The sequence below is a fragment of the Piliocolobus tephrosceles genome, chromosome 18 (assembly GCF_002776525.5).
Source record: "Piliocolobus tephrosceles isolate RC106 chromosome 18, ASM277652v3, whole genome shotgun sequence".
Classification (NCBI taxonomy): Eukaryota; Metazoa; Chordata; class Mammalia; order Primates; family Cercopithecidae; genus Piliocolobus; species Piliocolobus tephrosceles.
In genome coordinates this window covers 29,144,770-29,157,426 of record NC_045451.1, presented here as the reverse complement: position 1 = coordinate 29,157,426, position 12,657 = coordinate 29,144,770, and the positions used below count along the sequence as shown (strand labels likewise).

Below are 12,657 nucleotides of genomic sequence, written 5' to 3'. Positions count from 1 at the left end.
CTTGCTAGCGGTCTGTCAATTTTGTTGATCTTTTCAAAAAACCAACTCCTGGATTCATTGATTTTTTGGAGGGTTTTTTGTGTCTCTATCTCCTTCAGTTCTGCTCTGATCTTAGTTATTTCTTGCCTTCTGCTAGCTTTTGAATGTGTTTGCTCTTGCCTCTCTAGTTCTTTTAATTGTGATGTTAGAGTGTCAATTTTAGATCTTTCCTGCTTTCTCTTGTGGGCACTTAGTGCTATAAATTTCCCTCTACACACTGCTTTAAATGTGTCCCAGAGATTCTGGTATGTTGTATCTTTGTTCTCATTGGATTCAAAGAACATCTTTATTTCTGCTTTCATTTCGTTATGTACCCAGTAGTCATTCAGGAGCAGGTTGTTCAGTTTCCATGTAGTTGAGCGGTTTTGATTGAATTTCTTAGTCCTGAGTTCTAGTTTGATTGCACTGTGGTCAGAGAGACAGTTTGTTATAATTTCTGTTCTTTTACATTTGCTGAGGAGTGCTTTACTTCCAATTATGTGGTCAATTTTGGAATAAGTGTGATGTGGTGCTGAGAAGAATGTATATTCTGTTGACTTGGGGTGGAGAGTTCTATAGATGTCTATTAGGTCCGCTTGGTGCAGAGATGAGTTCAATTCCTGGATATCCTTGTTAACTTTCTGTCTCGTTGATCTGTCTAATGTTGACAGTGGAGTGTTGAAGTCTCCCATTATTATTGTATGGGAGTCTAAGTCTCTTTGTAAGTCTCTAAGGACTTGCTTTATGAATCTGGGTGCTCCTGTATTGGGTGCATATATATTTAGGATAGTTAGCTCTCCCTGTTGAATTGATCCCTTTACCATTATGTAATGGCCTTCTTTGTCTCTTTTGATCTTTGATGGTTTAAAGTCTGTTTTATCAGAGACTAGTTTTGCAACCCCTGCTTTTTTTGGTTCTCCATTTGCTTGGTAGATCTTCCTCCATCCCTTTATTTTGAGCCTATGTATGTCTCTGCATGTGAGATGGGTCTCCTGAAGACAGCAGACTGATGGGTCTTGACTCTTTATCCAGTTTGCCAGTCTGTGTCTTTTAATTGGAGCATTTAGTCGATTTACATTTAAGGTTAATATTGTTATGTGTGAACTTGATCCTGCCATTATGATATTAACTGGTTATTTTGCTCATTAGTTGATGCAGTTTCTTCCTAGGCTCGATGGTCTTTACATTTTGGCATGTTTTTGCCATGGCTGGCACCGGTTGTTCCTTTCCATGTTTAGGGCTTCCTTCAGGGTCTCTTGTAAGGCAGGCCTGGTGGTGACAAAATCTCTAAGCATTTGCTTATCTGTAAAGAATTTTATTTCTCCTTCACTTATGAAACTTAGTTTGGCTGGATATGAAATTCTAGGTTTAAAATTCTTTTCTTTAAGAACGTTGAATATTGGCCCCCACTCTCTTCTGTCTTGTAGAGTTTCTGCCCAAGAGATATGCTGTCAGTCTGATGGGTTTCCCTTTGTGGGTAACCCGACCTTTCTCTCTGGCTGCCCTTAAGATTTTTTCCTTCATTTCAACTTTGGTGAATCTGGCAATTATGTGTCTTGGAGTTGCTCTTCTGGAGGAGTATCTTTGTGGCGTTCTCTGTATTTCCTGAATTTGAATGTTGGCCTGCCCTGCTAGGTTGGGGGAATTCTCCTGGATGATATCCTGTAGAGTGTTTTCCAATTTGGTTCCATTTTCCCCCTCACTTTCAGGCACCCCAATCAGACGTAGATTTGGTCTTTTGACATAATCCCATACTTCTTGCAGGCTTTGTTCATTTCTTTTTCTTCCTTTTTCTTTTGGTTTCTCTTCTCGCTTCATTTCATTCATTTGATCCTCCATCGCTGATACTCTTTCTTCCAGTTGATCGAGTCGGTTACTGAAGCTTGTGCATTTGTCACGTATTTCTCGTGTCATGGTTTTCATCTCTGTCATTTCGTTTATGACCTTCTCTGCATTAATTAGTCTAGCTCTTAATTCTTCCACTCTTTTTTCAAGATTTGTAGTTTCTTTGCGCTGGGTACGTAATTCCTCCTTTAGCTCTGAGAGGTTTGATGGACTGAAGCCTTCTTCTCTCATCTCATCAAAATCATTCTCTGACCAGCTTTGATCCATTGCTGGCAATGGGCTGTGCTCCTTTGCAGGAGGAGATGCGCTCTTATTTTTTGAATTTCCAGCTTTTCTGCCCTGCTTTTTCCCCATCTTTGTGGTTTTATCTGTCTCTGTTCTTTGATGATGGTGACGTACTGATGGGGTTCTGATATAGGTGTCCTTCCTGTTTGATAGTTTTCCTTCTGACAGTCAGGACCCTCAGCTATAGGTCTGTTGGAGATTGCTTGAGGTCCACTCCAGACCCTGTTGGCCTGGGTATCAGCAGCAGAGGTTGCAGAAGATAGAATGTTGCTGAATAGCGAGTGCACCTGTCTGATTCTTGCTTTGGAAGCTTCCTGTCAGGGGTGTACTCCACCCTGTGAGGTGTGGGGTGTCAGACTGCCCCTAGTGGGGGATGTCTCCCAGTTAGGCTACTCAGGGGTCAGTGACCCACTTGAGCAGGCAGACTGCCCCTTCTCAGATCTCAACCTCCGTGTTCGGAGATCCACTGCTCTCTTCAAAGCTGTCAGACAGAGTCGTTCACGTCTGGACAGGCCTCTGCTGCTTTAGCTGAGCCCCATCCCCAGAGGCGGAGTCTACAGAGACAGGCAGGTTTCCTTGAGCTGCTGTGAGCTCCACCCAGTTCGAGCTTCCCAGCGGCTTTATTTACCTACTTAAGCCTCAGCGATGGCCGGCGCCCCTCCCCCAGCCTCGCTGCTGCCTTGCCGTTAGATTGCCGCAGACTGCTGTGTTAGCAAGGAGGGAGGCTCCGTGGGCGTGGGACCCTCCCGGCCTGGTGTGGGATATAATCTCCGGTGTGCTGGTGTTACAGCACAGTATTGGGGTGGGAGTTACCCGATTTTCCAGGTGTTGTGTGTCTCAGTTCCCCTGGCTAGGAAAAGGGACTCCCATCCCCCTGGCGCTTCCCAGGTGAGGCGATGCCGCGTCCTGCTTCAGCTCTCGCTGGTCGGGCTGCAGCAGCTGACCAGCACGGATTGTCCGGCACTCCCGAGTGAGATGACCCCAGTACCTCAGTTGAAAATGCAGAAATCACCGGTCTTCTGTGTCGCTCCCGCTGGGAGATGGAGACTGAAGCTGTTCCTATTCGGCCATCTTGCTCCGCCCATCTTAACATAAATTTTTAGACAGTATAGTCAGGTATGTGTGAGAGACACTCGTATGGAGAATCAAATGTAAATCTCAACAACCAATCCTATCAGAGCATAAAGATACGTAGGTAGGAGAAAGTAAACTAGAGAGAAATATTAAGCCGACTTCAAGTCACTTGTCATGTAAGAAAAAGCCAGGAGACAAGCGCTGAATAGGACAGAAGATGCATCATCACAGTACCTTCCTTAAAAAGGAAGACGGAAGGAGTATGCATTTAAATATCAAGTTAGCTGAATACAGTTACTTTGGCAACAAAAATTGGTGTAGGAAGAATAGAAACTATGGAGTTGCTTTTCTCATCTCAAAATTGAGAAGTCTCCTATAAACACTATTGCTTAGAATGACGATTTTGTTAAGGTATGTTTAACATGGAAGCTTGTATTTATAAAGAATATTTTTCCTCTTACGTGTATTAGTCCATTCTCACACTGCTATAAAGATACTACCTGAGACTGAGTAATTTATAAAGAAAATAGGTTTAATCGACTCAGTTCCACATGGCTGGGGAAGCCTTTGGAAACTTACAATCATGGCGGAAGGTGAAGAGGAAGTGAGACACATGTCTTCACAAAGCAGGACAGGAAAGAGAAAGTGCCACACTTTAAAACCATCAGCTCTCCTGAGAACTCACTATCATGAGAACAGCATGGGGGAACCTGCCCTTACGATCTAGTCACCTCCCACCAGATCCCTCTCTCAATACATGGGGATTACAATTCGAGATGAGATTTGGGTGGGCACACAGAGCTAAACCATACCAGTATGTATTCTCCAAACCTGCATTCAATGCCAGATGGCTTTCTTCGTAGTAATCTGAATGTGGTTACATGTGAAACAATGGCTCCTTAAAGTGAAATTATCTGTTTATACTACTGTGATACTGCACTTGAAATAACCCATTTGTTTTGGATATAGAGGTAGCCCAATTTGGCAGCAAACTCATCCTAGACATTTGGTGCGATTAGTCTTTTCAGATATATTCATTCCAGAGAAGATTAATGGGCTTATTATGTTCAGTATTTCAACAAAAAATGAGCAAATAAAGTCCAAAGGCACATGGCTCCAGGGAAACTAGCTGGCTTTCCACTGTTCTGAGGGCAGAATCACAGCCACTCAAAGATTATGCTTATTTTTATTTTTCTCGTAATATAATCTGCTCATCAATCTGTTTTTTTTTATTCAGTTCATGTTGTTCAGTCACCAGAGTGGTTTGTGCTGCCTATTGTTAATTTAAACCAACTGCATGGTTTTAAAAATGCATTCCTTGTCATTTCAAAGAGCTGTGGTAATTCTTTGGAATATCATATTTTCAAATATCTGTATCATGTCTTCAAAGTTCAGATAATGCAGAGAATACTATATGTATTACAGTGATATTTTATAATTCACCCATGTTTATTACATATAAGCAACTGGAAAAGAATAGGTAAGTAACATCTAAAAGTTAAAAAAAAAAAAAAAAGCAAGTCTTCACCAACATGGGGTGTTGCTAAAAATACTTATGGGTGTTTATTATGTGAAATAAAACCCATAATACTATTTAAGCTGTTGATGATGACTTTATTTGGAGCTCAGATCATGGAATAAATTTCATTGTACACAATTCAAATGAGTAGTCATAGCATAGAAACATTTAAAAAGAAAAACAGATACATTTAAAGAAAACTTTTACCCAAATTTAAAGTTTGCCTGTACAACTCTTACAGTTGCAGTCTGGAGGTCTCTCTTATGTATTATACATTTCTAAATATGGCTAAACACTTTTAAAAACAGAATTATATTTTTTCTGCATTTCTATCACTTATTAGTCAGTTTTGGTTGGGATTCCTTGTTTCAGCCCCACATAAAAATCATTCTTTATGTATATACTAGAAGTACTTGCAAAGGTCCTAGGAAACCCAGATCTGACGGAAATGTGGACAATTTATTTCTGGCCATGGATTTTATTTTATCCCAGAGAAGGAAAGTATAACTGAAATCAATATCTTGCCTGAAATTCTTGAAACATTGTACATGTGTACTAAGCTTTTATCTGAAATGGACTAATACTTTGTAAATGGAACAATTTGATAAACTTTAAAATTCATGGTACTTTTATTAGTCATTAGAAAATTGTTGCCCACCAAAAAGCCTAAAGTAGTGAAATGAGTCCTTCCACAGAAGTGGGAGAAAGCGGGGAACTATGTAATATGCAAAGGGATTTAAAAAACAAACAAACATATGCTTCAGGCTCTATCTTTAAGAACCTTAATCTGGTGGGTAAGTGGTGATATATGTGAAAGATAACTTATATAATAAGTAATGCAAAAATTGGGCACAGAGATAGACCACTGCAAGAAGGAGAAAACTACTCTCAGCTTCATGGAACGTAATGGAAAAGGGATATGTGAGTTGCTTCTTGGAGAATACATAGAACATATAACATCTGATGAATGCAATTCCAGACAGGAATCCATGACCAGAAATATTCTGAAAAAATATATCCATGGTCATTAATGAATCACATTCACTCTTCAGTCAGTTTTTCTATCTGTAAAATAAAGCAATTATATTAAATCATCTTAAAGAGCCATTTTATCTATTATACCAGGTTTTAATAGCAGGTAGAATTGGTTTAAGTAGATTAGATGATTTCTACAGAAAAGGAATAAGAAGTAAAATTTGAGCAGATAAGTTTTTAACCTCTGAGTTATTAAATATAAAGTTACAAGCTTGGTCTTTATTCTGTGAACACTGAAAGCTCAATGACAACATTTTGAGAACAGAAGTGGTATAATGAAAGTTTTTTCATAATTAAAAAAAAGGTACTTCCCATTACCCTTTAATTAGAGGTGACTTTATCAATTTTTGTTGAGAATATAGGACTCCAGAGCTGTGAATGGTATAGCATGATTATACCTTGATCCTAAATTCTAGGAAGAAATCCTAAAATGGGACAAATAGATCACAGATCCTAGTCTGCTCATCACTGGAAAAAAAAAAAAAAAAAAAAAGCAGAGATCAAAAAAGAAGGGAAAATTGCGTAAACTTTATTTGTTCACTGCCTTGCAGAATAGTGTAATCATCAAAAATATATTAAGTTACATACTGATTTCATGTTAGCATGATAGAACCACTTCCACTGAGAAGTCACATACTAGTGTCAAGATAAAGCTCATGCACAAATAAGTACAGTGCAGAAGAAACCAAGTCAAATTCCATAAATCAATTAAAATAAATACCACAGAGTTTCCAAAAGGAAATAATTTTTTTCAAGAAAAATCAGGACATCCTTCTTGGAGAAGTAGCCTCATGAAGGATAGGTAGGGTGTCTGTATTAGTTCGTTCTCACGCTGCTGATAAATACATACCTAAGACTGGGTAATTTATAAAGGAAAGAGGTTTAATTGACTCACAGTTCAGCATGGCTGGGGAGGCCTCAGGAAACTTACAGTCATGGTGGAAGGGGAAGCAAACATGTCTTTCTTCACATGTCAGCAGCAAGGAGAAGTGCCAAGTCAAAGGGGGAAAAGTCTCTTATAAATCCATCAGATCTTGTAAGAACTCACTCACTGTCATGAGAACAGCATGAGGGTAACTATCTCCATGAGTAAATTACCTCCTACTGGGTCCCTCCCATGACATGTGAAGATTATAGGAACTATAATTCAAGATGAGATTTGGGTGGAGACATAGCCAAACTATATCAGTGTATATATTATAGGGTGAAATAGTAGACATTTCAGGATGAGAAAATAGAATTTACAAAGACTTAGAATTAGAAAAGGGTCATTTGTTTCATTGAGCCATGGGGTATATGTAAGTCATGTGTGGAGGATAAGTGTAAGAAGTAAGTAGTAATTTGGTGATATATTATTTAAAAGAAAGGTTGAACAGCTTTAACCTAATTCCTAATCCAACCCAAGCCTGTATGTTTAGACCTTTTTAAGACCCTCTCCCATGTTATGTAAGTATTTTAATTGCTTTTGCTCAGTGAACTTGGAAGATACGCTTTAATAATATTTTTGAAAAGTTTTCTAAAACCTGTTATTTTCTCTAAACAGCCATGGTTCCTCATTCTTCACTCTTTATTTTTTCTTATCAATCACTGACTTTTTTATGACAAGAAAATAATCTTATTTTATACATATATCATTTCCATGGCATTATCCGAACTCGTTCTACTCATCTTCTACCAATATTGCCACAGCAAAGGATGAAAATATGCATTTTGTTGCTTGAGTTCTTTATTAGCATCAGTAACAAATCTTTGTTGAGCATGTACTAAGGATGAGGCATTGTACTAGGCATTGAGATATGGAGAAAAATCATTAGCCCTTGTCTTTATGATATAGTCTACTGATGACTGATAACACTGCCCAATAACAGTATATTTCAGAAAACATGAGACTTAGACTTTTTTCTTTTTGAGACAGAGTCTTGCTCTGTCACCCAGGCTGGAGTACAGTGACACAATCTCGGCTCACTGCAAACTCTGCATCCCAGGTTCAAGGGATTCTCATGCGTCAGCCTCTTAAGTACCTGGAACTATAGGCATGTGCCACCATGCCTGGCTAATTTTTTTTTTTTGTAGGGATGGTGTTTCACTATGTTGGTCAAGCTGGTCTTGAACTCCTGGCCTCAGGTGATCTGCCCACCTCTGCCTCCCAAAGTGCTGGGATTAGAGGCCGAGTCACAGTACCTGGTTAGACTTAGACTCATTTTTTTAAAATTATACTTCAAGTTCTAGGGTACATGTGCATAACGTGCAGGTTTGTTACATATGTATACTTGTGCCATGTTGGTGTGCTGCACCCATCAACTCGTCAGCACCCATCAACTCGTCATTTACATCAGGTATAACTCCCAATGCAATCCCTCCCCACCCCCGCCATAATAGGCCCCGGTGTGTGATGGTCCCCTTCCCGAGTCCAAGTGATCTCATTGTTCAGTTCCCACCTCTGAGTGAGAACATGCGGTGTTTGGTTTTCTGTTCTTGTGATAGTTTGCTGAGAATGATGGTTTCCAGCTGCATCCATGTCCCTACAAAGGACACAAACTCATCGTTTTTTATGGCTGCATAGTATTCCATGGTGTATATGTGCCACATTTTCTTAATCCAGTCTGTCACATCAGAGAAATGCAAATCAAAACCACAATGAGATACCATCTCACACCAGTTAGAATGGCAATCATCAAAAAGTCACGAAACAACAGGTGCTGGAAAGGATGTGGAGAAATAGGAACACTTTTACACTGTTGGTGGGATTGTAAACTAGTTCAACCATTATGGAAAACAGTATGGCGATTCCTCAAGGATCTAGATCTAGATGTACCATATGACCCAGCCATCCCACTACTGGGTATATACCCAAAGGATTATAAATCATGCTGCTATAAAGACACATGCACACGTATGTTCATTGCGGCACTATTCACAATAGCAAAGACCTGGAATCAACCCAAAGGTCCATCAGTGACTTAGACTCATTTCTGATTCACAATATTGCTGTTTGATACTTCAACTCCCCATTTAAGTGAGAAAAGTTATTTTTTTCCCTTGAGTGCTGTCTGATACACTGTGAGATTCTAGAGAATCTGAATAGAAATAAAGATATCAAGATAGCCAGAGAAGACAAGATGTCCAGTGTAATGCTGGAAACCTAAGAACTATCAGAAAATTACAAAACATAGATTAGAACTCATATACACATTTGTAATCAGGAAATAATTGTTGAGGCATCCCTGTAGCACTTAAGAGTATTACAACTATAATTATATGGTTAAATCAGATTATTTTCCCCTTGGTTAATGAGAAATCACTCTATTTTATTAATATAAGAGAAGGTTTTAGGGATTCACAATGTGATCAGCTTTGCTTTGTTTAGTTCCATTGAGAGAAAATAAACAGGAAAATGAGTCCTACAAACCCAAGTTCGAGAAACAGTGGATCTGCATGAAACTATTAGAAAACAGCAATCACTTAAACTCAATCATTTGTTCTTTGAGAAATTCTATTATGTAAAGCACACTATTTTTGACATTGAGATTATAGAAAACTACTCTAATTGGAGAATCAGGAAATAACAAAATTGAAAAAAAGCAAGAGGCTACACACACACACACACAACCAGACATACCATATATATTTATGTATTTATATATACTTATATACAATAATTATGTTTGCTACCAGTGATGTACTCTAATATATTTTTGCATTTATTTATTTATTTATCATGCAATTATGCACTGTTATTTACAAACATTAACTGTCATTATTCTGAATTCTTCAAGTTATAGATGAGGATAGTAACAGGCACTTGTATTTAGAGAAAGACTTGAGATTTAAACCCAGCCCAATCTGGCTCCATTATTTGGGCTCTTGAAATTTCTCTTTTTTTTCTTCAATATAAATTTGGTGTTCTGTTCTCTCCCTTTCTATTCTCCCTCTATATTCCTAATCCTTTCTATCCTACTCTCTCTCTCTCTGTGTATACATATACATAAATGTATATATTTAAATTTTAGTCTCAACCCAGTCAATTAATTTCAAGTTCTAATGGATGTGACCCAAATTTTGAAAAACTCTAATGTAGACATAATGATTTCAGAAACACTAAGGATGGATAGATTCAGGTAGATTTTATGGCACCAGGAAAGAAGAACTTAAAGGGGCAGGAGAGTTAGAAATGTGTTTTTATTTAATGACTCTAATTGCTTATCACAATTATCTCTGATACTTTAGAAATATTATTGCATTATCTTTCTACCAGAATTTTCAAGTGGCAAAAGAGACAATTATAGCCAATCAGTTTAGTACATAAGCAGGGAATCAGACTGTCTGCCTTCACAATTTACAAGATGTATAATTTTGGGAAAGTTATTTAAACACCTTGTACTTCAATTTCTCTATTTGTAAAATGGAACTAGTAGAACCTGCTTCAGGTAGTCGGAGTGAGAATAATCAATATAAAGGGCTTAAGTTAATAAATTGTGCATTGTCAGCTCTCAGTAAATGTTGGGCATTGGGTAGTAAATGAACCCTTGACCAAAGTCTTTGGAGAAACAGACAGCAGAATGAACTGTACCATATATTCAACTAATATATCTGCTCAGAGGCATTCAAGTATTATTTCTGATATCTTTTGGTTTATTGTCAGTGAATTTGGCTAAGGAATCAAAAAAGCCTTATACTAAAAATGTCATCAATAATTAATAAATAATTTTAGCCAAGTTGTTTAGTGCTAGAGGTCCAAATATTATTTAGTTACTAATCAGGGAAATAAGAAGGAGAGAGAGATCATTTAGTAGGAAAAATCAGGACTTAAATCCTGGGAGTTTTTACCAGCTCTTTTATTTTTCTGGGAGGCAATGACCATCAAAGATTGAACGTTAACTTTGGTGTCAGGAGAAAGTTTGCTGATGGCTGTTAGAAAGAGCAAAATACAACAGCTACTTAGGCAAAAAATTAGCACTCATCACTCATTGAGCATGACAAAAATGACATGAGATTAGAACTCATACACGTTTGTATATGAGTCTACCTTTGATAATGGCTACTAAAAATACATATCCATTTTCTATGTGAAACACGATCATGGGTGCTACTTCACTGTGAATTTAATCTGGCTTCTCAGTCAATATGAATATTTAAATCTGAAGTCACTCTAAGTTTCCCCATGGAAGAGAATAAACGTTACTTTTCAAAATTTCTTTCTCCTAGGCAAGGTTTTGAGGGACTAAGACTGAGTGATTCATTAGTAAAGATGTGTTATATTTGTAATTTTCATTCAATTGCAAATTTCCATCATAGAGTAACTAGTGTTATGATAATTAAGAAATGGAATTAAATTAGTATATCACATACCATGCTGAGAAAAGAATAATACAGTATAGTTAATATACTACAATAGGTAATTGCTAAGACAATAAGCATGTGGCCACAGTAAAGGTGATATAGGCTTTGTGTAGTTCCCTATTGCTATAGCCAGTTTCAACAGAATATGAGTCCGTCACATTAACTCAATCCTAATGAAACTAGAATTACAGGACAACTGAGCTTTCTCATCTTATACTCTGGGTTGTCTCAGTTCTACCAGCTTCCCTTTCTTTACTTCATCAGAATAGTTTCCAAAGACTTATGTACTTTTCAGCATGTAAATCAATTGGATACATAACACATGGGTGTTCAGAATGTTTATTATGTATGTTTTTTTTTTTTTTTTTTTCTCGAATAGTGTTTCCTTTTTTCTTTCCTTGTGGCATTTGGGGGAACAAAAGACTTGTTTTATAATAGTTCCTGTATAATAGCTAAGGGCTTAGGGAATTATTTGAATTACAAATATTTTCTATCCCAGAGCAGTGTTTTAAACTCAGTAAAGACTTCAGCAGCATGCAAGTTCACATCCTCACCCACTCACTTTTTGTTTCTGTCTTTGCAGTTCCGCCATGGTTTTTAAATCATCCTTCCAACCTCTATGCCTATGAAAGCATGGATATTGAGTTTGAATGTACAGTCTCTGGAAAGCCTGTGCCCACTGTGAATTGGATGAAGAATGGAGATGTGGTCATTCCTAGTGATTATTTTCAGATAGTGGTAATTATTTTGTTTCATATTTGTTTTGTAATCCCATTCATTGTTTTCTATTTTTTTCCACTTGTTTTTATTTCCTGAAAAAAAAAAATGGTTCCTGTTGGAGATATTTTGTGATGTAAGAAAATTATTCAAATAAAGCAAATTATTTTCTAGACATAAGAATTTTTGAACTGAAAAAGAGTGATCAAAGAGTTCAGCCCCCTGGTTTTACAGGCAAGACTTTAAAACATACAAACAGACAAAAATAAATGAAATACAGAGAGCCTAAGAATTTCTGAGTAGTTTCACAGTTTCACTGCTGGTTTATCAAAGAGAGTTTAGAATCTAGTTCTAGATTTAAGCCAAGAATCCCTTACTTCTTTGACTTTTATCCGTTTTAATACAGTTTTATAAGACATGTTACTTATGATTATGGAAGTCTTCACTTGGTAAGACAGACAGCTTTTGTCTTCCTACCCTGCCCCATAGGACCAGCTTATCCTTCATGAACAGTTGAGAAGGGCAGTGGTGATGTGGTGATAAGGACAGTGGGTGCTGGTGGCATTGGTGGCTGCAGTGATAGAGAGGCCGTGAAGAACCACAGTGCAAATTGCTTTCTAATTTTGAATACTTGAATGAATTGAAGCTAAGGGGAATAACTTTTATAGTTTCCTATAAGGTTTAGTTCATTTTCTATCCCTATTCTGGGAGATAATATGGACAGTGGTACTGTATTCACTGAGTTGTTGCCCTGGTACAAAGGGAGTGCTTAATAACTAAAGAAGAAAAGAGAGAGGAATCAAATAGACGCAATAAAAAATGAT

General features: G+C 37.6%; 1 protein-coding gene across 1 annotated transcript in view; it reads left to right on the top strand.

The window, feature by feature from the left end:
- DCC (DCC netrin 1 receptor) overlaps window positions 1-12,657 on the top strand; it is a 1,259,004-nt gene that overhangs the window by 734,503 nt on the left and 511,844 nt on the right. The window contains exon 6 of the mRNA XM_026455168.2: window positions 11,700-11,854. Within this exon, the coding sequence (XP_026310953.1) occupies window positions 11,700-11,854 (155 nt within the window). The remainder of the gene's footprint in view (window positions 1-11,699; window positions 11,855-12,657) is intronic.